Consider the following 27,445-nt stretch of genomic DNA (forward strand, 5'->3'; position numbering starts at 1 on the left):
GTAATTTCCCTAATCTGCTTGTGTATTGTGCAAAGCAAATGTGTGTCCTCACAAACAGAGCTTTTCACACCCAACATTCCATCATGATCATCTTCATCATCATCCCAAAGAGCAGATGACAACTGTCTTACACTTTCATTCTGAAAAGGGTTAAGAAAGTTTCCTCCCATCTCTCCGTCCTCTCTGGGGGTTCCAGGCTGGTTACTCATACTTAGGTTCCCAGGAGAGTTCTGAAAGAAAATGTATGTATACACACTTCCATAAAGACAAATGCATGACAAAGTATCTACAAAACACAAACAAACAAACAACTAACAGATGAGCAGTGGAGTAGAACTTAATCTTCACTCACCTTGGGGAGACTGTCCATATCACCTGACCCTGAGAGAATAAGGATAACACACATTTATCAAATGATTGCTTTTCTTTTAATTGTTGTTTTTTTTTTTTAAAAAAAAGGAGTTTATGGTCAATCAGTAGAACCAAGCACCCATTATTCCTGTACCTAATGATCCATTCATGTGATGGGGCTCCATTCCAGCCATTCCCCCTAACGGACCATCGCCACCTGCTCCCATTGGGAACTGAGGAGACCATATTGGAAACGATAAATATTCAAGCACAATCTCCATAACTCTCTGCAAATCGGGTAACTAAGACAGGAACATGTAGAGAACAACGTCTCACATTTGGCCGGCTTCCACCTGGAGGAACTGTGTTTATCATCGTGTACATGTTGTCTCCAGAGTTGGTAGAATCTGGCATAAAAATAGAGAAACAATGAATGGATAAAAGAGTTTACAGTATATATGCACACAAAACATTCATACACAGAGCCCACCTGCTGGACTTGGCATTATTGGGGTCCCAGGTGCACCCCCTCCACCTGGAGGACCCTGCAATTACAGTTTTGGTTTTCATAGTTTTAATTCAGGCACTGATAAATCACAGCAACAGAAGCTCAGGCTTACATACCACATAACTTCCTGGGGAAGCAGAAGAGTAAGGGGTCTGCAAACAAACACAAAAACAAAATCATGAAAGTAATGCAATGTGTCTTAAAAGTGTTTTTCGGGTGTTGGTGGGGGAGGGCTTACTGAGTTGGAATTTGGTGGATTTGGCCAGGGTCTACCCCCACCAGGTCCCCTGGAACACACACAAACACAAACTGTTGAGTTAGTTTTCTCTTTGTCCTCAATTCCTTTGAGAAAAGTTGGCAACAACAAGTTCTCCTGTAGTCCCAGAGTTGTGATGGGAACAAAACAAGACAGAGGAAAGTTGGCTCCTAGCTTCTCCAGACCTGTAGTTTAAGGGTAGACGGGGGGCATGTCAGTCATGTCAGACTGAGCTGGATTACATCATGTAGATACCACTCACATGTTCATTCCAGGCATCCCAGGACCAACCAGGGCATTGAGCGGGGGTCTCATCCCGCCTCCATAGTTCTAGAAAAACAAACCAAAGTACCCCAGAAATGTTAGCAAAAAATTAGCTATCAGAACGCTTATCACTTTGAAATCTTCCCATCCAATCATGTGTTCGCATACCTGAGGCCCTAACGGCACCATGCCTCTGGGTGGAGTCATCCGCTGCATTGGTCCTCCCATGTTTGGATGTCCTGAAACAAAGGTCAAAATACAATCAACCATCTGCTGGTTCCAAAGCACCCCTGTGCATTGGTGCAGCTGTATAGCGTTATAGTTTGCAGAAGACTGGATCCACAGATATAATTTTCATGTCATGCTTTAAGATATTGTGTACTGACTGACTACAAGAGCTGCGACATAATGTTTGTGTTTCTGTTTGGCCATATTGACTACCCCAGGGGTCATCAACCTGTGGCTCCGCAGCTGCATGCGTTTCTTTCATCCTTATCCACCATGTGGATTGGGAAACTAAAATATAAATATAAAACTGAAGTGTGCTTTATTTGTGTTACTTCATTTTTTTTATTGTAGTCGTTGTGATCTTGAAACATTAAAATACAATTATATTTTATTGTTTTCCATCACTCAAGATGTGTCACACTCGCCGAAAGACGACCCATTAACTAAGTAAAATAAATATTAATATTGTTAATTCATTTGAAAGAGACCTTCAATCCGGCATGCTTTTTTAATTATTATTTCAAAAGTTAAAAATGTGTTCATTATGTAAATAAAAGTTCACGGTTTCTGTAGCACTTCATGGATTTCATAAGCAACACACTATAGTTGTTTACACAAAGTGTAAATGTTTAAAAAAACAAAACAATATATACAGCGTTATGTTCATTATAGATGTCAAAAAGTATTTGCGGCTCCCAGTGTTTTTTCTTTTCTTTTCTATGGAAATGAGGGGTCCAAATGGTTGTTTGAATGTTAAAGGTTGGTGGCCCCTGGACTTTAAAAACTGATATGTGTTCACAAAACCCAATTGGAAGAGTTTGGCTTTAAACAGTGACTTGATGCGATTAAAAAGGGAGATGTGATGTACTATAACTGAGTACGAGGGAGGGGATGCAACATGACAGATACAACCCCTGATAAGTATAAAGAAGACTTTGGTTTGAAATCATGACAGTGCTGTGAGATGGCAGTGCCCCCATCGTGCGTATTTTAGTTTTATTTTGTGAGGAGATGCACTGTCAGCACACAATTAGTGGTGAACACAAGTGTGTTTGTGTGTACCTTGCTGTCTTGTGGGGTCCATTCCACTGGATAACATAGCCTGGCTCCCTGGGACTCCTCCAAGTCCCTGCAGACAGAAGAGGATCCATCGCCAACATTATTTTCAGTGATATGTACAGACACTGCAGGTTTCTGTGTGGTTCCTACCTGATTAGGTAATCTGAGGGGTGGTCTGGGTCCTCCAGGGTATCTGGGTGACATAAATGGCTGAAAACACAGAATGAATACAGATAAAATCACTCAGGGCTGTGAACACAATCTACTGTTTCTACATGACATGGTCAGGGGGTCAAGAATCGAAAACAGAATGAAAATAGAATGTAATCAACAGTGTTTCTCCATATTTATTTTTTTTACATTATTTGAAATGAATTAAACTACATGGAGCTCAATGGAAAATTTCTACTCTCCAAAACAGGGGTAAAAGAAAACAACTGTGTGTATCTTTGGGTTGAGGTTTGGGCTTGTTATCCTTTAACAACCGTTCCATGACAGCCGCGCTCTCTCATGCGGAAGCTGACCGCAATTGCACTGGATTGGATTTACAGCAGAAGAATGAGAAAATACGAGATGAGGTTTGTTAATGACGTAAGTGTGAGTTAACTGTGTGCATTTTGGTGGCATGTGTGCGAAGCTGTGAGATGGTTTCCACTTGTCCTCAGCACAGACAGTAGCAATGCTCTTGCTATGTCTGTTGAACTGATGCCAATGTGGCCAGAAAAGTCAGCCCGCAGCGATTGGGAAACAATACAGTAACTCACCACTAGGGGGCAATAGTCCACTTGTATTGATCAGGCCACTTTAATTACCCTACTCTCTGCTCCAGCTGTGCTGAACATCAGTAGCAAAAGAAAACATCTGCAATACGTGACTTCTGTTTTAACAGGATTGCAAAAACCTTTTTTTTAAAATAACTGATCACGAGACTTTAATGTATTAAATGAATAAATTAAACAAATGAATGAATGAGGGAAAACATGCAATGCTTTTTCTGAAATCATCTCCATGTATCTATGCAGTAAAGATGAATCTACTGTGGGCATTCTATGGAATTATCTAGTCCAAACAGTTGGTTATTTTATGGAATTTAAATGCAGAACTGGCCATCTGATAATTGTTGCAATTCTTTAACAGATCTTCAAAGTCTTCAAAGAAAGGCTGATCGTCGGAGGGAGATGGAAGAGGCTGTTTGAAAGCTGCTAAGTTTTTTTTCTTTGAAAGCGCAGCTGAGAAATGCCTTTGGAGGCTATTGATCTGTGTGTCAGATACGAGAGTCTGAGTTTGACTGATAATGACGATTAATCAATGCACAACTGGCAGACTCCTTCTGATGCAGAACAGAGACATCTGGGACAAAGCATCAAATGTGACTTTTTGTTTGTGAGAGAATTATTTCCCCCATCAGACCCTTTTTCTGACTGTTCTGAGAAACGCATTCCGATTATATACATATAAAGGTAGCGTATGGTAATGCATACAGTCAGTGAGTGAGTTATTTGAAGAACCGCTTCATTAAAGCTATCGTTCCTAATGTATTTGTATATTTGAAACATTTCTTTTCTTGTGTGGACTATCTCTTAGTAAGCCGATGGACATGACTGAATCAAAGTTTCATTCAACCATCTTTGCAGCTTCTAATAAGCCTTCCCAATCATTTTATTTGTTCTGACAAAAATGAAGGGATGTCCTACCTGCCTATGGCCTCGGCTACACTGTTACATCGCTACCAAACTAGGTAAACAGGAGTGGCTGAAAAAGTCCATCGATGATTTCATAAATGTAACATGCTAACTTATCTCTGAGGAAGAAAACAGCAGCGATCGAAGTTATTGGCATTTATTAAAATAATGTGTGGTGGCAGCAGACAGTACCACTCCAGAATGATGTATGTTTAAGTGTCTGTGGTCTTAATTCGAGTTGTTTATTTATGTATTCATTACATCAAACAAGACGAGGAAGCGCGTGGAGCTTTGTGAGTACTGGCTAATTCATATGTAGCTTTTCCAATGAATGCTTTTAATTACTTATTCCCATAAGCTCTGTGCCACTTACCTGAAAGAAACCTGGGGGGACAGGTCCCACTGGCATGCCCTCCCCTGGTGGGAGATTCCCGAGAACAGGACTGGGAGCTGCTGCTGCACTCTGGGAAATGCAAACACTCATGAGTACACATTCAAGGAAGGAGAGTATAAATTGCAACACAGTCTAGTCTGCAGACACTCAAATCCTCTTTACTCAGCTGTGTGGCTACACGTCCAGTGTGTGGGAATTAAGAGCATTCGTTTAATGCACTATATTTTTGTTAGGTTTGAATAAGCCTTCTACTGTGTGTTATACATATAGGCATATCTTATATATAGTACAACTTACTTCCACAGCATAATGCTGCTTTTACATACAACATACTGTGAGATTATTCATTCAGAACCCACAGTTAAGCATTAAACCTCCCATTAAAACAAAAAGCAGTTCATACCAGGTGCAACTTGACCAGCAGTAAAATAAGCTGAATTAAAAGATAAATAAGATAAACAAAAAAAGCATCCCATGGGTCCCCCCCCCCCCCGTCTCACTCGCTGTTTCTCCCCCAGTGAGGTATTTCCTGTTCATGCAGATGCCCTGCTATGCCGGCCCAGGTTTATTTTTATACCGTATGTTTTTTGTTGTGCTTGTCCTAGACAGGCGGCGGTGGCACATTTCAGCATAGCTTCAGTCTGCTTCCTGTGGCATTGTACTGGCCCGGTGTTACCCACCCAGCACTGCCCTCTTCCTCATCCTCATGAGGCAATACAGACCAGACAACATGCAGTACTGGACAGTGTGCAACCACGTATGTATGGTTGGCTTTATGTGCTTACTGTTCATACACAGTCTGCCCAGCATCGGTGTGTGTCTGCCCACTCTGTTCTATTTCCTGATCTCCCTTCTCACTTACTCTCCCAGCTGGGTTTAAAGAGCACCAGTGAAATTCACAGCCTCTGAAGTTTCCGCCAGCTGACTTTTTAGGTCAGACAAGAACAAGGTTTAATCAGAGACGAGATAAAAGCCGAAGTGACGAAACTCCCGCATCCTCCTCCTCATCGTCTCCACCCTGCCACCCTCACCATTCCCTCATCCTTCCTCATTCCTCTTCATATCATCCAATCATTAATTTTCAGCAACAGGGAGCAGGGTGCAGCTTTTTGGTTCCAAATTGTCCCGCAAACACATCTCATATTCGTCTCAGCTCATCTGAATGGATAGATAGATATTGTATTTTTATGGTTCAGATGTGACAGACAGATTGGTTTATATGATTGGTTCGTCTGAGTCGACAACATCGAGAACAGCATCATGTGCGACTTTTCTCCTTTGTTTTCATCTGCTGTCTCACCCTGGATAAACCAGAATGCCTTTACTGCCTGCCAAGAGGTCTGCTGAGTTTACCTTCATGCATAGAGCGAAAAAAAGAGGACAAAGTACATGGTCTGTGTGTGTGTGTGTGTGTGCATGTGTGTGAGTGTGTGTATGTACTGTATGTCTGTGCATATATAAGGTAGTGAGTGTGGAGCAGAAGAACTACCTGACCTGCTGACAGAGCAATATTTTCCAAATACAGCAACTAAGAAAAAAACCCCAAACAAAACAACAACGGGATATATTCCTACCCCCAAAAACCAGCTCCATTCTCCACCCACGGATTACACAAACAACACTGGGAACACAAACACTGGGAACAATGCAAAGTGCTCTGGCACTGACAGTCTCGAGTCCTGATTATGAAAAATCTGCTTGACTCAAATGAGATTAGAAAATCAGAATGAATCCAGTTGAGAGGGAAGCACAAAGCCTCTTTAAAGACAGCATGTGAATCTGGTTCCCAGTTTGCTGCTCAGCTAAAGGACTCACAGAGTTTGGGTCATGAAGCCTGTGGAACATCTGTACAGTATCCATAGCAGGACTATGAGTAGCATGAGGATATAGCTAACCAGACTCAAGTTATGTGATTTACCTGCTTGTCCTTCTCAGGATAATAAGATATTTGCTGAGTTGTTAAAAATAAGATTCACTGTTTCTTTATATTGGAGTTAAATGCCAAACATCTTTTTGTCACCATGGACATCAACAGAAGAAGAAAGAAGCTTCAAGCAAGAAAATACTCTGATGCCTAATGCTCATACAGAGGCAACTTGTGGTCTTCATGCTCCTTGTATTTCAATTAAACGAGATTCAAATTATTATTTTTTTTGTGTGATCTTAAGAGGTGCTCCTGGAGGTGTTCCTTTGGATAGTCCAGGGCTACCTAATATCATAGACAGACAGGCAAGGGGTACCAATTTATCAATCTCACTTAAAAAAATTAGAATTAGCTTGCTTTTGAAAATTTCCAGTGCAGGGACCCTCCTCAAATGGGATTCACTCAACTCAACAAGTGTCCATCCTCCTTCATCTCACTATTACTATCGTCATCCTCTTATAATTTCATTTCAAATATTATGTGCAGGTTCTGAAACAAGAAAATTAGTTCCATCATTAACTACAGATTAGTTCCCCAGGTCATGTGACCATCCTCCAAATATCATTTTCAGGAAATGTTCACTATGAAAAAGGCTTCATTGCGGCACGAATGAATAAAAGAAAAAGCACACCTCCCATCACCATCTCCGCTTATTGATGGAGGTATGATATATTAACTTCTCTATAGTTCTACATTGACAACTCAAGGGAACAGTTTAACACGCTGATGTGCTCAAACCAATAACCAACTATACCCATTCAATGAACTCCAGTATGCATTTGTTTATGGCTTTTAATAATGATGTAGACTGTGTATATGAAGTTGTATGTGTGTGTGTGTGTGTGTGTGTGTGTGTGTGTGTGTGTCTGTGTGTGTCTGTGTGTGTGTGTGTGTGCGCGCGCGTGTGTTTGTGTGTGTTGGCGACAATGCATGCACAACCAGGAAGTCAGTGTTTGCCATTGGTTGTCATTCATAGGCGACTTTGAATCGCACTCTGAATTAGATGTGGAGAATTCCTGTGAGCCGGTTCTGTTTGAATACTGATTCACAGCCAAGCTCCACATATTCCAGCACTTAACCTTTGTAAATATCAAAATCACACAGACTGTTATCCAGTTCATCATTTACACTTCTCACACGAGTGCTTGCAGTGTTCTGATGAGGCCAAGAGAGAGGAACAATGAAAAACTGCGCTGATTGTTCTGCACACTGATGCGTTGCTTCGTACTACGCTTTGTGTGACAGTAAGCACCAGTGATGTCTTATTTAGTCAGTACAACATTAAAAAAATGGTAAAAACAAGAATCTCTTCCTGTCATAATGTCATGTACTGTATATCTGTGTAACATTTTCTTAAGTGGTAAGGAATAACCATGGTAACGTGCACCAACAAGTAGCAAAGGTCAATTTGTGTGTTTGAATTTATTTTCGAAGTGTGATGTCCATTTGTCGATGCGTAGGTTCAGACTAGCTACTACAAAATAGAAAAGTTGTCCATCTGAACAGACACACATTACTGACACACAGCCATATTTCCTTATCTTATCACACATGGTTTTCTTCGCAGCTGACAGAGTTGAGTGCTGACAGAGTTGTTGAACTGTTATGGACGAAACACAAAAGCATACAGGTACACGTAGGTTCCAACATTGTATGCTGAAGGATCAAAACATGCTGTGATTCCTGGAGAACACACACAAAGCTGGAGTGCAATTACACCACAGTTCTCTACTTTACCAAGTCACCAGACTTTTCTCAAACTACATTCACGGTACATTAATCCCATCAGACTTAAGGGCTCAGTAATACATGATGAGATAACTCTCATCCCCATACGTTGACCCGCTCGTATTCCTCTATAATGTGCATGTGTGATGCATCCCTACATTGTGTGCGTGAAAGTGGGGAGTCACTTTCATTCAATACTTCAGAGACAGAGACACTCGGGGATCCGTGAGAGGAATCTCAAACGGCTGTCTGAGTCTATCTCCTCTCTCTCTCTCTCTCCCTCCGTCTCCCTCGCTATCTCAACCTGCATCAGTCATCTGCTTTCTCCACCTCTCTGTCTCTTTCAGGCACACATTTCCTCTCAGACAAATCAGCTCTGTCTCATTTCTTTGTCTTTATATCCCATTTCATAACGATGCGTTTCTATGACATGCCTGGAAGCAGTTTTAAAGGACAGGGCTGGGGATATTCTATATTTTTCTTTTTGTCAACAAATGCCAAAGATTTCTCTTTTTACTGCTGTTCACAAATGAGATATAAACAGATATCCACATGAGACATATCATATTTCTTCATCATGTTAAGTGTTATATCAAATCAATAGATACTGCAACTGGCCTATATATACTGTATATATGGGCTTGATATGCGGATAATACAAGTATGCTGGCATTTATGTGACAGCATCCAACAAAAGCAATGTGCACACCTTTTTGAAGACCAAACCTTTAAAAAAAGGATAACATTGCACAGAAGTTATTAAAAATGTATATTTTTGATAGGAACTATTGATTTGGGCTTGAGCACCAAAATCAAGAAAGTGTAACCGGTCTTATTATTGGTTTTGGCTATTTATAGGCCAACACTTATCTTATGAGGTGCCACATGTACAAAACCAACATGTTTCTTTTGGAATGGATTTACTCTATAAGTTGACTCTTCGATGAGGCTGATGGTCAACAAACACCAGCCTGTCTTTTGATTTACTATTTTCATTGTTTAAGATTCTCAGTATTTTTGTACTTTGATGTCAAAAAGAAAGAAAATACGGTTGTTTAAATTGCTGAAGCCTGACTTACTGTGTTCAGATGTTTTTTTTTTGAGGGACAACAAATCCTTCAGAACTCAAAGATATCTACCTAAAGAACACAGAACAACTAATAATTCTTAGACCTGAAAAGTCAGAATGACAGAATATTTAGTCATTCTGTCTGGAATGACAGAGCATTCTGTGTCATTGTCCCCAAGAACATGAACAATTAATGCGTTATCTACACAGTTGGACATTACCTTTGTGTCAGTCAACTAATCAATTAATTTCTTTCAGTTTTATTTTTCTAATCTAATGCTGGAACTATAATTGGGCTGAAAATATTTTACCTTGACTATTCAATTGCAGCAAAGAGTGACAGAAATGAAAAAAAACCCCCAGCAAGTATAGAAGACAGGAAAGTCCCTCATTGGGTGTCATTGGAGAGCTGTTGGGTGGGTTGGGTGGGCGCAGTTAAGGGTGTGGAAGGGTTACCAGTGAGTCTCAAGGCCACCCACAGGATATATTTATGACAGCCCACACAAGATGGAACTCTGTCCCTCCTCCCTCTCCCTTTCCCCCCACTCTATCCATCCTCTCAAATGCCATTAGTCCACATCCTGAACAAGGGAGGGGAGGGCAGTGGTGGGTGCGTACACACCTACATGGAAAACACACATTCTCATGTGCACATTAAAGTGTGAGAGCAACAACAAGAAGATTGATTTCTGCATTAGAGTATATGCATAGAATAGAAGTCAGTGCCTAACAGAAGCATGGCAACAATATATCTACATCTACAATGAAGAGAATGCAGGAAGCACACAGAGACAGATATACAAAACGAAATGTTAAGTGGAGAAGAGACCTTAAAGACCCCCCCCCCCCCCATTGGACTATAAATACACAAAGAAATGTTAAATGTGTATGCATCCACGGCTGGAAATAGTTCCTGAGAAAGAGACTACTTACATTTTGGGCAGCTTTGACATTACTGAGATATTTTTAAAAATGACATTACACATTTACAAGTCCATCATGGAGTACCAGTCAGGCTCCGGAATTCTTCACAAATTTAAGGAGTCCGAAAGAGAAATTCCAGGATAAAAAAAAGCATCTGTTTTCTTTGCATGTATTAATAATCTATATCTATTCGGTCCTCCAGGAAGATGTTGTTCTGCACATTGCAGTCTAGTACCCAGGCTCTCATACTCTAGCATTACAGGTGAAATAGCAGAACAAAAGTAATCTATGATAATAGGTAGGGCCAGATCAGGTATATGGCAGACGGGGGTGGGGGGGTGGGGTTGGGGGATTTGTCTTCTATCACTGATGCCCTGTAAACATCTGTGAGGGCAAGGGGAGCTGTGCTTTATGTGAGGTTGAGCTGAAGGCTGATATACAGGTCAGATACACATGGAGGGCTGACAATGATGGTGGGGAGCTGCACGTCTTCCATGGTTCACTGACACTGGGAGAGATAAGGGAGACACTGAACACAGAGGTTGAAGATTTAAAAGCTTGAGGTGAAGAGGATGTCATGCTCTTTTCAATGTAAATACAAACTATTGATCCTCCTGAAATCCATAGATTTTTAAGATGTCTGAAACCAAATTGATCCGAGTCTTTTTAAAACACATCATGGTACAACACGTTCACATTCTGCGTCTGGTGTTGCCTTCTTTCTAGAGGCTAGAAGATCAGACACATATCTTTATCTCTGCCAACTCATAAGCTCATACAACAGTACAACAGTAAAGAGCCCATTACACACACACACACACACAGACACACACAGACACACACACACACACACACACACACACACACACACACACGCACGCACCAAAACACACACGGGTTAGTTGGGGTCAAAGAGATAATGTGCTGGTCAGATCATGTCAGCATTCTCACTACGGCCTCGCGCTCTCTCCATGCACTCTGCCACGACTTCTGTAGCTCGGCCTCTGGATCACTCGCTGTAATCTTTTACGCACACACGAGATCTGTAAGATTGGGTCTGTGTAAACCTTTGCAGCCAATCTACAGTTTCCTTCCAGGTCTGGCCAGGGGAAGAATGAAAGACAGTCTCCTGTGGTTAGGTATATACACATAGATGCCTCTGACTGAGCCCCTAGATGTCATTATCAACAATAAGAACTAAAAGCTCCTCTGTAAGTTACAGCTCTGCTAGAGCTCCTCCACTTTTTTGCCTTTAGTTAACCTCCACTCTACACTGTGCATTCCACTTTGACTCTTCCCACTACAGAACTGCCAGATGTACATATGTCAACATCACATTAACACACCAGCTCAGCATGTCCAAACATGCATGTGACATGACTCAGCGTAGCACGCCAGTGGAAAACAAAAGCTCCTCAGGGACCAGAGCTCTCCACACAATAGGCCAGCTGAAGAGGAAGGAAGATGATAAGACACATGAAGAGGAATGCAGAAGGACAGAGAACAGGGAGATAGATAGACAAAAGGAATAGAGAAGAGGAGAAAAATGTTGTGGAAAAGAGGATGAATCAGTGTAAAGATTGAGGAGGATAAGCAGAGGAGAGATAACTGGGAGAAACAGTCAGGGGAGTTTTCTGAAAGAAATCTAGGTACAGCGCATTCAGGCATACAGTCGGTGTTCCACAGTCAAAATTTCCATCTCTCTCTCTCTCTCCAACTGTCGGAGATGCTGTGACCGTCTTCGTCACTGCTCAACCTCTAGTAAATCCCATTCTTTTCCTTCTGTTCACTCCCTCTGCACTCCGCTCGATGTTCATTGCCATGGCAATGATGTTACAGTGAGTCACCTCCACATTTCCCTCCTCCTCAGCACTGCCAAGAAGAAACAAGAGGGAGAGACAGAGAGTGAAGAGAGCGAGACTGAGGAAGACAGCGAGAGTAAAGCAGAGGGAGAGAGAGAGAGAGAGAGAGAGAGAGAGAGAGAGAGAGAGAGAGAGAGAGAGAGAGAGAGAGAGAGAGAGAGAGAGAGAGAGGAGAGAGAGAGAGAGAGAGAGAAGAAAGGGCTCTGTTTCCCTGGAAACAGACTGGGGGTCTCTCCAACCCCCATTGGTTCTCAACTGGTTGGAATCAGCTTGTTACCCACAATGCAAGAAGCCAACGGATTCTCTGTTTCTAGGTTGTTTCTGGCCCCTCTGTTTTTGTCTTTATCCAAGTCATATATGCATGCACAATCACACACACACACAGGTCAAAACTCAAGTTTGTATTTCACGCGACTAAACTGAGTCCTTCATTCTTAGGTGTATTTTGTGTTAATCCACAGTCAGACAATAAAGCATCAGTCCCTAGCTGATGAGATAGTTTGTTTTTTATTATTACCACTGACAGGAATGAATGTCCACTCATTTCTGCACAGATGAAATAGTCACAGTACTTTGTTGTCACCATCATTTCCTGATAAATTATAGTAATGTGTGTAATGTCCCACAGGAAAACATGTAAATAATTAAAGGAACTAACTAATCATCAGTTTATAATTAGTTCCTGTAATAGGTAGCATTATCTTAAAAGGGCCTCATGCAGCTGGTGGTAATTGCTACGATATGCATTAAAGATTTGGAAAAACAAGTTTTAGATGGTACGGTTAGAACAAAGGTTGGAAAAGTTTAGAAAAGAGTTAGAAAAGCTCTTCACAAGACATCCAGGGGAAAGAAGGTTCCACAGGCAATAATGGAATTATCTTCTCAGTATTTCTTATAGAAGTTTTTTCTTTAAATTTTAGTTTAATAGGGGCAATTTGGCAAAGAATTCTATTATTGTGCAATACTTTGCATACAGAAAAATTCATTCACATATTTTTCAATCCTGTAGTGTTTTTGGTCTCTTGTTTAGCCTCTGTGTTTCATTATTGTTGCAGAACGTTACTTTACATTCAAAGTGACTCGGCTGTAGGTCACAACTAGTTTCAGATTAAAACAGACCCTGTGCCAAGAAGACTTCAGAACCTAGAAAACACATTTGTGTCCAAGTGTGTGTCCTTCTCCCCAGACAGGTGCTGTTTTCAGCTCAACCCCAGGGTCCCGTCCATGCATAATATGGATGCCCTTGTTTTTCGTTTTTCTTGGATATCAAAACACTGATAACGTTTCCGAATGTGGATGAGTGAAGTGGATGAGTGTTTTATGTGTTTTCAAATGTGTGTGTATCATTTGGCTGCACTCTAAAGACACAATATGTGTGCTGCTGTTCAACTGAGTGGTGTGAATACAAAGATACACCAGCATGAGACGGAGCATTTTTATCAAAGACGGTTGCTCTTGGCATGCCTCTTGATCTCTTCTTCCCAATGTGCCTGCTATCTCCCACAGCGATGCCACATGACGATACCAAGCTCCTTTCGCTGCTGCCTTTCTGTTGCATATTTTGTGTTTTCTGTCTGCTGTAGGTAATCCACTTCTCTAAAGGAATTATGATTTTCACAATAAAAAGCAGAGATTTTTATTACAGCTTGAGAGGGACCACCCTGGGATGCCATGTAAAGTCTTCCTGGTAAAAAAAAAAAAGCTTATGAGAGCATTAAAACATACATTTTTAAATAATTTTTTTAAAACTTGGACTTGAAAATTTTTGAATATTACACCTCGTCGTCTATCTGAACATAAAGACAATATTAAAAGGAAGAAAAAAATTTTTTTTTAATTTGAAAACTATCACCACATTAAATCCACTACAGGCGTCAAAAGTATGTTCACACCATTTTCTGACAAATTGATCAAATAGATAAAAATATTTCACATTAAGATACAGGTTTTCAGTTGAACACAGTAAGATTAACTAGAAACCGTTAACAGATATACTGTAGTTTACAGGATATTTCAGAACACTGTCCTGTAACAGTGACACTGTGGTGCAGTGGGTAGCGCTGTCGCTGCACGGCAAGGCGGTTCCCGGTTTGAGTCTCGCTCTGTTTGGAGTTTACATGTTCTCCCTGTGTCTGCGTGGGTTCTCTCCGGGTTCTCCGGCTTCCTCCCACCTCCAAAAGCATGCGCTTCAGGCGGATAGCCCGTAGGTGTGAGTGCGTACGCGCATACTTGTTTGTCTCTATGTAACTCCGTGGTCCACTGGCGTCGTGCCCGGAGTGTCCCCTGCGTCACGCCCCCAGTCGGCTGGTATAGAAAATGAATGAATATCCTGTAACAGTGCTGTATCACTGCATTCATTGCGTAATATAGACTACAATATTGTTGCCTACAGGAAGTCACTTCATTCAGCTTTTTGGGACTCTTTGCCGTTTCTTTTGAACTTTCCTCTGTCAGGATCCATCACGTATTCAAACACGGATAAAACATAGAGAATAATAACTGAAAAACTGTGATAAAAGTAATTCTACGTATTCAGACTTTTACAACCACCTGTAAATTTCATTTATCATCAATTTTTTTTTTATTCCCACTCATTTATAAACCATGACAAATTCTTCAACCAAAACTTGTTTCGGTTAATAAGCACATTCTTATCTAGAAGCTGCACAGCACATCCAGTACAACTGTCTTACACTGATAATCTCATGAAATCAGGGGCGAGATAACTTTCTCAGTGGAGCTGTTTTTCATCAGTTCTCCCAAACTCCTCCAAGTTTTGAGAACACTTCAGACCTTCTCTGGCCAAATCTGCCTCTCCGACCTTTTGACTCTCTTCCAGATCTTGACAGAATAACAAACTGAGGAAAACATGAGCAAATGCAATGGACGTAAAACAATTTAAGTATCACAAACAATACAGAGTTGCACACCAATGCATTTAACACAATTGATATAGACCTATTGACATTTAAACTGCATGTCAGGAGCACTTTTGGTATGCTCAATTTTGTTTTTACAAGTCTTACACAAGATTAAAATCCAATCATGGTGAGATTTTACAAAAGCGGTGTGCTGTAAATGGCTTCATATTAGTAATTACTGCAAATTTTCAAAGCCACTACATTATTACAAAAAGCCTAAAAATGAACTCCATGACGAGATGTCTCACACTTCAAGTGGAGAAAAGCGACAGAGCAACCGACTTTTGTAATTTACAATAGGGTCATTTCCTGGCCAAGCATAAGAAGTTAAAAATAACTTGCTTTTATGAGTGCATGGCCCGTTGCAAATGGAAACTACTCATTTAGCATCAACAACACAATTTATAAAGCACTTAACAGAACTGTAAACTGCCTTTCTGATGCCTGAAAAGCCTCGACTGAGGATGCCAATCAATATCATTGCATTTCTCTTCACTTTGTTCATCACTCATTTCTTTCTTTCCCTTTTAACATTAGATTAGTGGATTAATGTCTTGGAAGACTATCCTCACTCGCTGGTCTGGTGATATGATCGACATATACACACCACATTGCCATGTGCAAATCATTACATGCATGCAGCAGGCATTAACAAGACATCGTTTCTTCAAATCAGATTTAATCGAAGCCCATCGTTTTTACAGTAAATCAAACAAAGATGATCTTGCAAAGCAGGTCAAAAGCTTCACCACAAACCTGTAAATTCTGAATGCAAAACAATCCAAAGATGACTCCAATGAGCTCCAGTGCCTGCCTCTCCTGTATCAATTAGGACTTCACCCAGTAATTACCTATCTAAAAATAATTATCATTGAAATGTCTGATTAAAATCTCCATTAGTCTCAAAGTAGAAAAAGCGAGAGACACCAGCATCAGATTAAGGAGTGCTACTTTGTCACCGTAGTTGTCCCCTCATTTTGCTTTAATTGAGCAGTAGATATGTGGATAGTACCTCTGATTGGATCCGAGCAGCAGCACTGTATTGAAAGAGTTGATTGAAAGTGACCTTGGTCTAATTACAATTGGTCTAATTATAATTCTCTGATTACATCTCTGCAGGAAATGTAAGAAGACAATGTTGGTGGTGGCCCCTGCTAATGACATTAAGATTCTGAATTATTCCTGAATTCAATTGATTCACATCAGATAAGAAGAAACAGCAAGACACCACTGTTGTCATCTTCACTCTGGTTATATTTAATTACTGTAGCTGTATTTTGTTTGGTTTTTGGTGTAGAGAAATGTTTGGGATGAATAAATGATTCAAAAAAGCATGTTAGTGTCTGTTTTCCCCCCAGCTGTTTGCCTCATCTCCTCTTTCTATCCATTCCCTGTTTTTCTCCAACTCTCTCCTTTCTGTCTGTCTCCCAGAACTGAGGTCGTCCTGCCCTCCATCTCCCTTCCTCTTAGCCAGGATGACATCATCACATCGCAGCCTTGTCCTTGGGAGTGCCTATTCATCACCCTGATCATCATCGGCAGCATCAGCAGCATTACCTGTGTATGCACACACACATATACACAAGCACATACACCCAGCACAAAAAAAAAGATAAAAGAAGAGTGATCCACCCACCCCCACCCCCCTCATCAGTTTAGCAGGGTTGCAAGCCAAAAGGAAGGAGGGAGTGGATCACAGAGAAAAGGAGGGTTCATCCTGCTTGGGTAGGCAGAAACCCCTGACCTGTACACTTTAAACAATACATCTCAATAAACCACAGTAGAGACAAATCTGATGAGTCAGACTTCAGGCTACAGAGGGAAAACAACAACATAAAAATGCAGGAGAGATACCACCCACCCCCTTGGCCCCCTCTCCTGGACTTCCACTCTCTTAGTCACCAGCTAATCTAAAACTTAAAGAGCTTTGGCGAAGCTCAATGTATTCTGTTTACTGGATGGAGCATGACTAAATCAACCCATGCCTCCATGTGCAGGAATTCTAACAATACTGAAGTGGAGCCCCCACTGAGAAAACAGGGCAATAAACAATGTTTCCACCAACCAGACCACACCGTCTGATTGCACATGTAGGCATCAGTGTAACATGCTCGCAATCCTTCAGGCCAAAGTGTGTGTGAAAGAGGCATTTTACAGATGCTGTGCCCGGGTAAAATACATGTAGTAGCAGACACCACAAATCATTATTATATTCTCTACACTTTATCACACAGCCAATGAATGTCACAACAAGCATTCAATTAAACGCCACTTCTGATCAAAGATTTGTGAGCAGATAAAACCCGTTTACAAGGCTGTAAAGACAAGCTGCATATGATAAACCAGAAGCGTTCGGCGCATCCTTCCTGGATTAGATACGAATCGCAGCTTCATGGCCTAAATTGTCAGCTGTTCTTATCAGCTCTAAATCCTCATCCTCTGTTTTTATTTGTGCCTGTAGACAAATTGTCGTTATCAAAAACCAGTAGCAAAAACAATTCAAAGACATTCCCATCATTTATATGGTTCCCTGCATGATCCATTGAGCCATAACGATCAGAATATATTAAAAAATATGTATACAGTAATATATATATATATATATATATATATATATATATATATATATATATATATATATATATATATATATATATAATATAAAAAATACACGCACAAGTGAGAGAATCCTGAATTGGTTGGATCATTTAATCTTTTTAACATCAGCTGGAAGTTCTCTTCATCAATATTAATACAGGAGACCCAAAGTGTTCAATATTAAACTAGATAGCGCTCAGAGAGGGCAACCCTCCGACGAGGCAGCTCAGTTTCCCCATTATGTCATTGCATCTAAAAGCAACAGTCCCACGAGGGATCCTCATATTTTGACTCATGTACTATGATTCCTCGGCGATGAATGTCAACAACTAGAATTTGGAATGACGTTCAATATTTATTCGAAAATAAGGCTTTCTTAAGGATCTTACTCAAACTTTTGAATGTCAAGACAAATTTGACATCTTACTGCCATTTAATCTTAGCTGTGAGTACAGTAGCATCACCATGTGTCATCTGTGAGCCCTGTAAATTTACACATTTGATGTGCGGCAATGATATCGGAAATGTCATTGCCATGCATCCATCTGAGCATTGTAAGCACCAAGTTAGAATTCCTTCTAACTTCCAAATCAAAATGATCCCAAAACAGTAAAGAATTCTGATCCAGATGACAAACCTGAGCAGCATGAAATCTGATTGTCAATTCGGCCACAACTCCTAAACAATTCAACAAAATCCATTTGTAATTTCTGGAGTAAAAACATACAGGCCCTTTCTGAGTAGAATTAATAAAAGAAAATCCATGACAACCTACAGTAAATGTAAAAAACCAAAAAAAACCAAAAACACAAACACAAACATTAATTACCCAGCGTAAACTACTCAGCCAATCGCTGCCACTGAATGAAAGGGTCAACAAAACAAAACCAGTTCAGACTCACATAGTCATGGAAGGCCTTGGCCTCACTGGAGTGTTCACATGTGTCTCTTCTCTCTGGGGCGGCACAGTACAGGTCCCAGAAAACACTGTAACACAGACAGGAAGCGAGAGAGACAAATGATGAGCACGGAGAACTGTTGAAGGTGAGAACATCAGATGTGAAATCAGCATCTTACGGAAGCTTTTAGGAACAATTAATGAGGTAAGGGCGAGAAGACGGAAGATAATCATATTATTATATGCAGTTAATAATGATGTGAAGGAAAAAAGCAACTTTTATTATTAGTTGTGAAAACACTCACCACCACCATGAGTGGAGGAACCCCGGTGGTTCTCCTAATGTGATATTCTTCTCCCATCGGATCTGGACAGAAGGAGAGAGGGAGTGAGAGAGACAGAGAGAAATATATTAATGTAAAAAAAAAAATCCAGCATCTGAATTATCTGAATTACAAGGTTAGAGAGGGTGCAAGGGAATTCTTATATCACATCCCATTATGTAATTGTATTACAGTTCTCAGGCCATGTATTCTGAAGTGGATAAGTGAGTACTGTATATGTGTGCCGGAAAAGCCCGTCTATTCACGAGTATATGAAAGAGTGTGCACAAGTGTGTGTGTGTGTGTGTGTGAGAGAGAGTGTTTACTGAGTCAAGGGATATGCAGTGATCAGAGACGTGTACCAGCCTGAGGAGGCCAATCAAGCCTTTGTACAACCCCCACATCCTTCAGTCTGCTCCTCTCCCACATTTTTTGTCCTTCTTCTCCCAGTGTTCATTCGCTCTGTACTTTCCTCTAACCTTCCTTTACATCTGCGTATACTGCAGCCCTCTTTTCTTTACATTTTAAGTACCCTTGTTGTGATGTTATAGCAAGCATAGCTTACTTCCACAGCCCGAAACCTTATTTTTGCAGAATAAGAAGGAGACTTTAATGATAAAACTGATCGATTCTTAACTTCGTATCCAGTCTGGATTGGATATACTGGGAGTTGAGGGGAACGCTGGTGTCTCGGTCTTGCTATATTAGATTTGGTGAATGGGATGGTAACTAAAGGGGCTTTTGATCACTACCTATTCACATACTGTCTGATCATTATATCTGAACTCTAAATGTTTCCATGAGCCAACAACATAAAGACACATCTGCAAACTGTTCAGGGGACACCTTGAAAGATATTTATGACTCCTTGACGATTGGATAATAAAGTGATTTAAAATTACTCATCGCAATATAAAGCCAATGGGTGAGCACAACCATGAAGCAAGGGGAGAAAACCACTTCCTTGGAAGGAAGCCTGGAAGCAAGGACATGTTCTAGACATAAAGTATGAGAAATTCTCATTCAACTGAGGTGCCGTCTTTAGCTCTGGTATCAAGTCCAAATAATATATTCATGGCTCCGACAAAGAAGGGTGGGGGAAGAGGGATTTCAGGCACTATCTCACATTTTGATGCCGTAGAAGCTGTCAAGGTCAGATACTAACATGGTTCTGACATCATGCACTGTGAGGACGTCTCATGTCGGCCCACAGTGTCGAATGATGTGCGGATTTATGCACTGACAGACGCACATGCCTCTGACATGAGCGGCGATCGTTGGCAACAGTCAGGCATCTCCTATCAGACCGTGTTGCCATTGTTTAGTCTGCTTCTCCCCTCTATAAACACACTTACATCATTTTCTCTAACTTTTCCAGCTATCTCACAATCATCCTTTTAATTTCTTTCGCAGGGGAGTTTCATACGGGTAAAAGAACACGACTGTTGTACCACCTGCTCTACACGCAGCATGAAAAAAATGCGCTAAACTAACAGGAGCAACTGAATCGCTGCACTTTCAATCAGAGCGTCCTGACCTCAGCTGCACATCAGACACACTGACTTTCTGAAGGAATGCTTCGCTTTGAAGTTTTTTCGGGGGTCAGGAACAGCCACTCTTTGTTTATCCCATATGCTTTCAGTCTAAGTTGGCTGCTCTCGTAAAGACATGGGTTAACTTGAAACTTTATAGGTAGCCAGCAATTTCCATACACACCATGGCAAAGAAGGATTTGCTCCCTCATAATTGCGCAAATGGTACAAAAAAGATGCAGAATGGGCATGACATCCCTCATTTCTCATGTTTAATAGGCTGTAACTCCGTCCAAATATGACTGCAGGCAGTTCAGGCCAGGACAACTTTTCCGTGTCATCTTTTCTTCCGCCTTCATCTGGAAAACATAGATGAAAACAGCGTCGACTGCACCCGCATATCCTGCCTCCTTGCGGTCTACGATCCTGGACGATTCATTCATTCACCTTTACCGTGCCACGGAGAGATCCCTTAACTGTGATTACTGACAGATGTTGGCTTTGTTCCGCAGGAGCTGTTCTCATTGCAACGTGGAAGGAGATTTAGGGGAAAAAAAATACTTTAACAGTTCCCTTTCTACTCATGTGAATAAATGTCAAAGTAACTTGTGTTTAACCTTTTTTACTCCCGCCGTTTATACTGTTTTCAGGTTTGAGTGTATTAAAAGTATTTGAGCAATCGATTTTGTTTGAGAGGGTCGGGAGGTTTTGTTTTCTTGATATTAGGAGCTGTCTGTCTTCGATTTGGTATTTAAGTTGAGGTATTCAGGACTAATTTCTGGGCTCTTGTTTGCTGAGCCTGAGGAGACACTGTACACAGATGTGGATGGTGAAAAGTAGATAACAGGCCATGTTTTACTCCACCCCACTAATCCAGACAGATTAGTGGTGGTGTGTGTGTGTGTGTGTGTGTGTGTGTTCTGTGTGTGTGTGTGTGTGTGTGTGTGCGCGTGTGTGTGTGTGTGTGTCTGTGAGCTCATTCATGCACGCCCATGTCTATTATATACAAGCGGATGTGTTTATACTTGTTGCTAATGTGCTCCCTCACTTGAATACGACACCCCCCTATTTTTTTTTTCATTTTTTACATCTGTGGAAGAAACAGAAAGTGATTTGGCAGTGAGGGAAAGGTGTCGGAGTGTGAGTGTGTGTCAATGTGTGTATGTGTGTGTGAACATGTTCACGACACACTAACCTAAAGCGACGTTAACCGGTGCCAGCTGATGATGTAACCTTTTCCATCCCACCTTTCTTTGTTCTCTTACCCGGCCTGTCGTACAACAGCCACTGGCTTCAAGATTGTAATTTACTGTCCTTTGAGCAAATTGTCAGATTCACCCGACCTCATTTTCACCCCATCACCTTTTTACATCTGCAGAATTAAAGTGAGCACAAGCTCACTTCACAGGGAGAGCGGCGAGGGGGATAAATCACAAAGGGAAAGCGGGTGGACTCGGAATGATATTAAGAGAGATCAACCGCTGAGCTGGTCAGAGAATGATGTCAGCCCAAGACGTCAGCTCTGTGCTGTAACTCTCTGTGTGTTCCAGCCTCTGACATGCAACACTGATGTTAAAAAGCCCGTGTGCTGCTCCCGACCTGTTGGATCAGCACTGTAATTTCAGGCTAATTAAATTAGCAACTACACTTACAGTACAAGACACATTGCTTGAGGGTCAGTCCTGACATCAGAGTGGACAAATAAACTTCATGAGTCATTCTCACCAAACGCACAAAACACATACACACAAAAATACACGCTTTGAGACTTACCTCTGACAGAAAAGTCTGTGCTGACTTCTGAGCTCCTACATGCAGCAGGTACTCGTACACATATAGCGCTAACCTGAACATAAAAATAAAGAAAAAAGTGGGAGGAAATGAATCAGTTTGTTCAGCAACATTTTGACAGCAGGTGATGTAAGACGAGCAAAAACACAGGGTCAAAATCTTTAAAAAGTGGATTATACACTTAAAAGTTTGTTGTATAAATGTTTCTCCTCCATCTCTGTCCAACTTCGGGGCAAGAAACAAATGCTATGGGACCAAAGATAATTATACTTCCTACACCGCGCTCACTGAAAATCCCTATTTAAGAGGAGGGATTGCCTATAAATAAAGACGAAGGAACCTACGCGTGGATGCAAATTGCCAAGCAGCCATAAGTCGCAATGTTGAATGATGTGTGAGGGCGTCATAGAAAGACACACACCAGTTCAGGAGACGCTAATCAAGCTTCGAAATGCCAAACCGACAAGTAAACCATCAAATTCACTGAATGCTAAATATAAAATCTGTGAAGAACAAACACAGTAATAACAGTTGCCTTGGTGCGACCACATTCAAAACATCTCTCCCCCTTCCCTCAAATTCTCCTTAGACGTCCTCCAACAGCTTTGTTGACAGGGAGAAAAAATTAAAGGCTTGATTTGTTAATCCATTCTCCTCCCAGTGTCTCTGTGTCAGTGCTAACAACAGCTTACAGCAAGGTTTTGTGTGTCCATGTGTGTATATATACTGTATATGTATATATATAACATTGATCCGCAGAAGATCAAAAGTAGATCACACTGACTCCAAACAGGCACCTTATGGGGAGAAGAGTGTGATGACGTGAAGCCACTTTACACAAATAACAAAATTTGTGTCCATCAATTTAGCAAAAAGAGCGATGACAGGTAAATTTGTGCTTTATCGTCACGTTTGCCTTAAAATCAATATTAACCAGTTTGGGCCTGATAGGTGAGATTCCTAAGCTGCTGCCTCAGCATTCTACAAACAGTCTTCAGAGGACGGATAGAGCCTGGCGTGCCAAGCTTTATTGGGATCTAAGGAGGGTGAACTCAGCAAATTGTTGGTAAAGATTGGTCATTCAGAGCTATAACTTTAAATTAATCTGGTAATTGCTGATTAATCTGGATTTCAGGCAGGTGTTTTGTGGATTACACAAAAAATACTTTTTCATCTAAATCTGTTTGGACTTGTGGACGAAGGGAGTTTTGTTGTCTTTCTGTTTGATTCATCATATATACAGTACTGCATTTCCATGACCTGTGGAGTAAATATGAGCCCCTGATCTTTGTCCTGCATGTAGAAAATCCAGGTAAAACTTTGCTCATACTTGTACTCATATTGTTATAAACACAGGTCAGCAGGAGCAGAGAAGAAATGACCGCTTTCTTATTTCCCCCTTGCCTCTTTGGGTTTCTGTAACCTGATAAAACACCAGCTTTGACCCAGAGCTTGTTGTGTGTTTGTGTGTATATGCCTCAGGTTGTGTATCATCAGATTTGAAAGATGGTCACAGTAGGACGGCAGCTGTCCTAGACTCCCCTCATCTCTCCACAACTCCCCCCACTGTTGAAAGGTGCTACTAGCTCGCTGCAGCCCATCCCGGCTACGCTTTATCGAGGTAAAAATAAACTCCCCAGACAGCCCTGTCTGCCTGTCTGAAGATGATGGACTGCACACCTTTCTGCTCTGCACACAGGTACTCAGTCTCCTTGCACCCCTCCTCTATTTCCATCTCTTTTCTTGATCACTTTCATACTGCATCTCCGATCTTCCTCCTCCTCTCTGCATTTATAGCCTTGATGGCACTGCCTTCATCTTGCACTTTTTTTTTATTTTTTGGTAAGAGGCCATGTTTATTTAATGATAAAAGAATGCAGGAAAGCAACAGAAACCCCCCTTCCTACCTTCTTCCCATCCCTGCCTCTCTCTGCTCCCCTAGTGGCAGAGGAGCAATGTTTAACCAAAGAGATAGAGACAGAATATTTGACAGGGACAAGGTTAACAGAACAGTGAGAGACTTGAGAAATTTCTTGACACCTCGGCCTCTGAACATGAATAAAAGATGTGCACGCATTTTTTTTTTAACAACTTAAGAACATTTCTAGGAACTTGTTTGGTTGCTCTGTTCTGCATCATCTTCCAGTCAACCTGAGTAAACGCGCAGCGACTGGAACATCAATTTAGAACTATTCATTACTCCTGAAAGATCTCATTTATCCCCAATTAATTAATTCCCACAAATGATGTCAAACTTGATGGACAGGGTGAACGAATGCGGTGTGTAAAATTGTCCTCGTGCGCTGGCTTGCATCCAGGCATCTATTTCTATACAGAAAAGCGGCCTCACTCAGTGTCAATCTTTGATGCGGACTGAAAGGTTTGACCTGTGATTGATTTCACAGAAGCTTTAAGATGTGACCATTGATCCCGATGTAGAGAAAAGGTCAAAGAGGAAACATGAAAGTGGACGCATGAGCGGACCAGTGGTGAGAAACGGCGAATGAATGCAACAAGGAAACATTGGAGGCCATCAGAGGTGAGGATGTTTCACCTTCAGGTGTAAAAAAAAAAATTAATGAAGGAAAAACGAACGAGGAAACAATAATGCGAGAGATGCACCAATCTCTCCTTCCTGCATCTCATATTTATTTAACACACACTGAGAGGAGGCACAGTTGAATTAAGACAGATAAGCAGACAGCAGAGCAGCAACAGACTGAGCTTTGATATCACCAATATCTATTGAACTTCAACTTAAAACTGCTAATTTCCTCAAAGACAAGTGTTCAGCTTTGAAAACAAGAAATCCTCTCTTGTTGCTCTCCCTTTGTTCAGCCGAGGCACTGATGAAAAAAAATAAAATAAAGAACAACACACTTGTGGACTTGACTGAGTTGCAGCATGAACACACTCCAAAGAGATGATGTTTGAGGATTTGAGAATGGGGGGATGGTTCAAGGTGAAGAATCTCATAATGTCACACAATAAAGAGAAAGAATTACAAAAACACTCTTGTCCTTAAACAAATTGTCACTTTAAAAACATCTCTGCTTGAGGACTTGAGGTGAGAATGCTCAATTCAAGACATCCAATGCATTTCTAATACTTTTGACTTCATATTAATCCATTTAAATTAAAAGTATTTTAGTGTTTGCCCTTGCTGTCAGACACACCCCATAAAATTGGAGACATTTTTCATCTACTGCCTGTCGACAACGGCAATTTGCATTGTAAATAACACCCATTTTACATTAATCACAAATGTTAGCAGGATGATTGAAGAGATCAGGCGCCTCCCATTTTACTTCCTCTTCCTATGTGCTTCGTGTGTGTGTGAGTACGAATGTGCGTGCGCCTGTCAATTGGGGTGGTGGTGAGTGGGCACAAGTGGAGAGGGTGGAGCAGTGAGGGGAAGCTGGAGATCCACACCTGACCTTGTTCTCCTTCAGATTCAAGTGGTTTTGTCTTCTGTGAATCACATTTAATTAAATTTGTATTTCAAAGGCCCCCGCGCCCCCTTATACCCCATAAATCTGCACCAGACAGCTTGAACAGTCAGACGCCGGGCTCAGTTTAATGAAGGCAGCAGGCGGAAACAGCGACTGGCTACTGTGTTGCCTACTGAGCCATACAGGAGAGGAGAGAATGGAGAGGGAGGTCGCTCGGAGCGCAACCATGACCTCAGCGGAATGTGAACCGTTTTTGCCAAGATCAGCATTGGGAGCGACCGGTAGATCACTGCTAATAAATTTACGGCCATGGCAATCAAAGTGCAGCAGAGCTTCGGCTCACAATAGCTTCAGTGATTGGATTTGCCAGTTACAGATTATCTCCAGATTACTTCACGCTAGTTAAAGATTGAATAAAGAAGTGATTATATTTATGATTTGAATTGGCATGTTAATCAATATGTGTTTACAAGATTTGCCATCATACTGACAGAGCCTAATTATGGTGGCGTGATGCTGCCATAATGATATGTTTTATTGTTGTCGAGTGAATACAGTTGGTTTGTTGGTCCCTTGAGTCAGTGGAGTTATAATATGCAGCTACTCTTTACTCCCACCCAGTAAGGCAGAAAAGGCAGAAAAATCCTTGTTTGAGCTAAAAAAAAGTCTTGGGTGTGGGAAGAGCCTGGAAATAGCCTCTATCCACGTCTCCTAAGCCATCAGTGGGAGAGTGATGTGGCAAGAAAAATGTTTCTTGTCCCCTTTTGGTGCATTTTATAAAATAATAATGAATCTAAACAGTGAGTCTTGCTTCTTGCCATCTGATGAATGAATTCTCTTTTACCTCCGTTTTGCTTTCCCCCAACCCCCTGAAGAAAACATCTGGCTCTTTAGCTCAGCTATCTTCTCCAGCTTGTTGCTGACTCGTCAGTGTGTCGTTTGGGGCTGGATTGATAGCAAGTATTGGGTATTAGAGCTTTCACACTGACAAACAGCTATAAATTAGGTTGATAAACAACCAGCGACGCTGTGATACAGTGGGATGACAACAGTCTGTTTGGGTATCTTTAAGTGGCCTCTTTTATATTATGTTGTTATTCTTTGGAACAGTGTACCACTGCAGTTATAAGTGCAGCTGTCATGATCAGGAAATTTCACCTGAGGAATAGTTGTCACAGAAATGATTGTGATTAATGATTTTATTGTCTTCCATTGTATCCACCGGGACAGCACAAGTGTTATAAAACACAGGCCTTCTCCAACTAATCAGACTGTTTTTTGCATTCCTATTGGTCCACAGACATGTTTGATGCTCACGTCATCGGATTCACAGCGAGAAGTTAAGTGCTTTGGTGGCGCAGAAGGCTAATTTAATCTGTACTTGTAGCAAAATAAGCGGAACCAGATGACATCACGAATGAGAGCCAGACGAACATCAAATGGTGGAGAGTGATGTGGAAATAGATGGTAATATGACATTTCTGTTTCAGCCAAATGGCTTACATGGAAATGATTGTAATGATTCCGCAAAATATTTGCTTTTAGCTCAGATAATGTGGTGAAAATGTAATACAGTGCGCCCTCGTTATTCGCGGTTAATGCGTTCTAGAAATCACACGCGAATAACGATTTCCGCGATATAGCGACAAACTATTTTATTATTTACGGTAATTTAAACATT

At 41.2% G+C, this 27,445-nt stretch overlaps 1 protein-coding gene across 4 annotated transcripts in view; it reads right to left on the reverse strand.

The window, feature by feature from the left end:
* Positions 1-27,445, reverse strand: part of ssbp2b (single stranded DNA binding protein 2b) — a 45,583-nt gene that overhangs the window by 2,057 nt on the left and 16,081 nt on the right. For 3 of the 4 annotated variants that reach the window (XM_068309976.1, XM_068309979.1, XM_068309977.1), the window contains exons 2-16: positions 22,295-22,367; positions 18,972-19,033; positions 18,671-18,755; positions 4,722-4,811; positions 2,817-2,876; positions 2,670-2,736; positions 1,548-1,618; positions 1,378-1,445; positions 1,098-1,146; positions 976-1,011; positions 842-896; positions 688-758; positions 506-584; positions 353-381; positions 53-230 (exon numbers count right to left, since the gene is read on the reverse strand). In XM_068309976.1, coding sequence (XP_068166077.1) covers positions 53-230; positions 353-381; positions 506-584; positions 688-758; positions 842-896; positions 976-1,011; positions 1,098-1,146; positions 1,378-1,445; positions 1,548-1,618; positions 2,670-2,736; positions 2,817-2,876; positions 4,722-4,811; positions 18,671-18,755; positions 18,972-19,033; positions 22,295-22,367 — 1,073 coding nt within the window. The remainder of the gene's footprint in view (positions 1-52; positions 231-352; positions 382-505; positions 585-687; positions 759-841; positions 897-975; positions 1,012-1,097; positions 1,147-1,377; positions 1,446-1,547; positions 1,619-2,669; positions 2,737-2,816; positions 2,877-4,721; positions 4,812-18,670; positions 18,756-18,971; positions 19,034-22,294; positions 22,368-27,445) is intronic. The other variant, XM_068309980.1, reaches the window with a different exon arrangement.

The sequence above is a fragment of the Antennarius striatus genome, chromosome 3 (assembly GCF_040054535.1).
Source record: "Antennarius striatus isolate MH-2024 chromosome 3, ASM4005453v1, whole genome shotgun sequence".
Classification (NCBI taxonomy): domain Eukaryota; kingdom Metazoa; phylum Chordata; class Actinopteri; order Lophiiformes; family Antennariidae; genus Antennarius; species Antennarius striatus.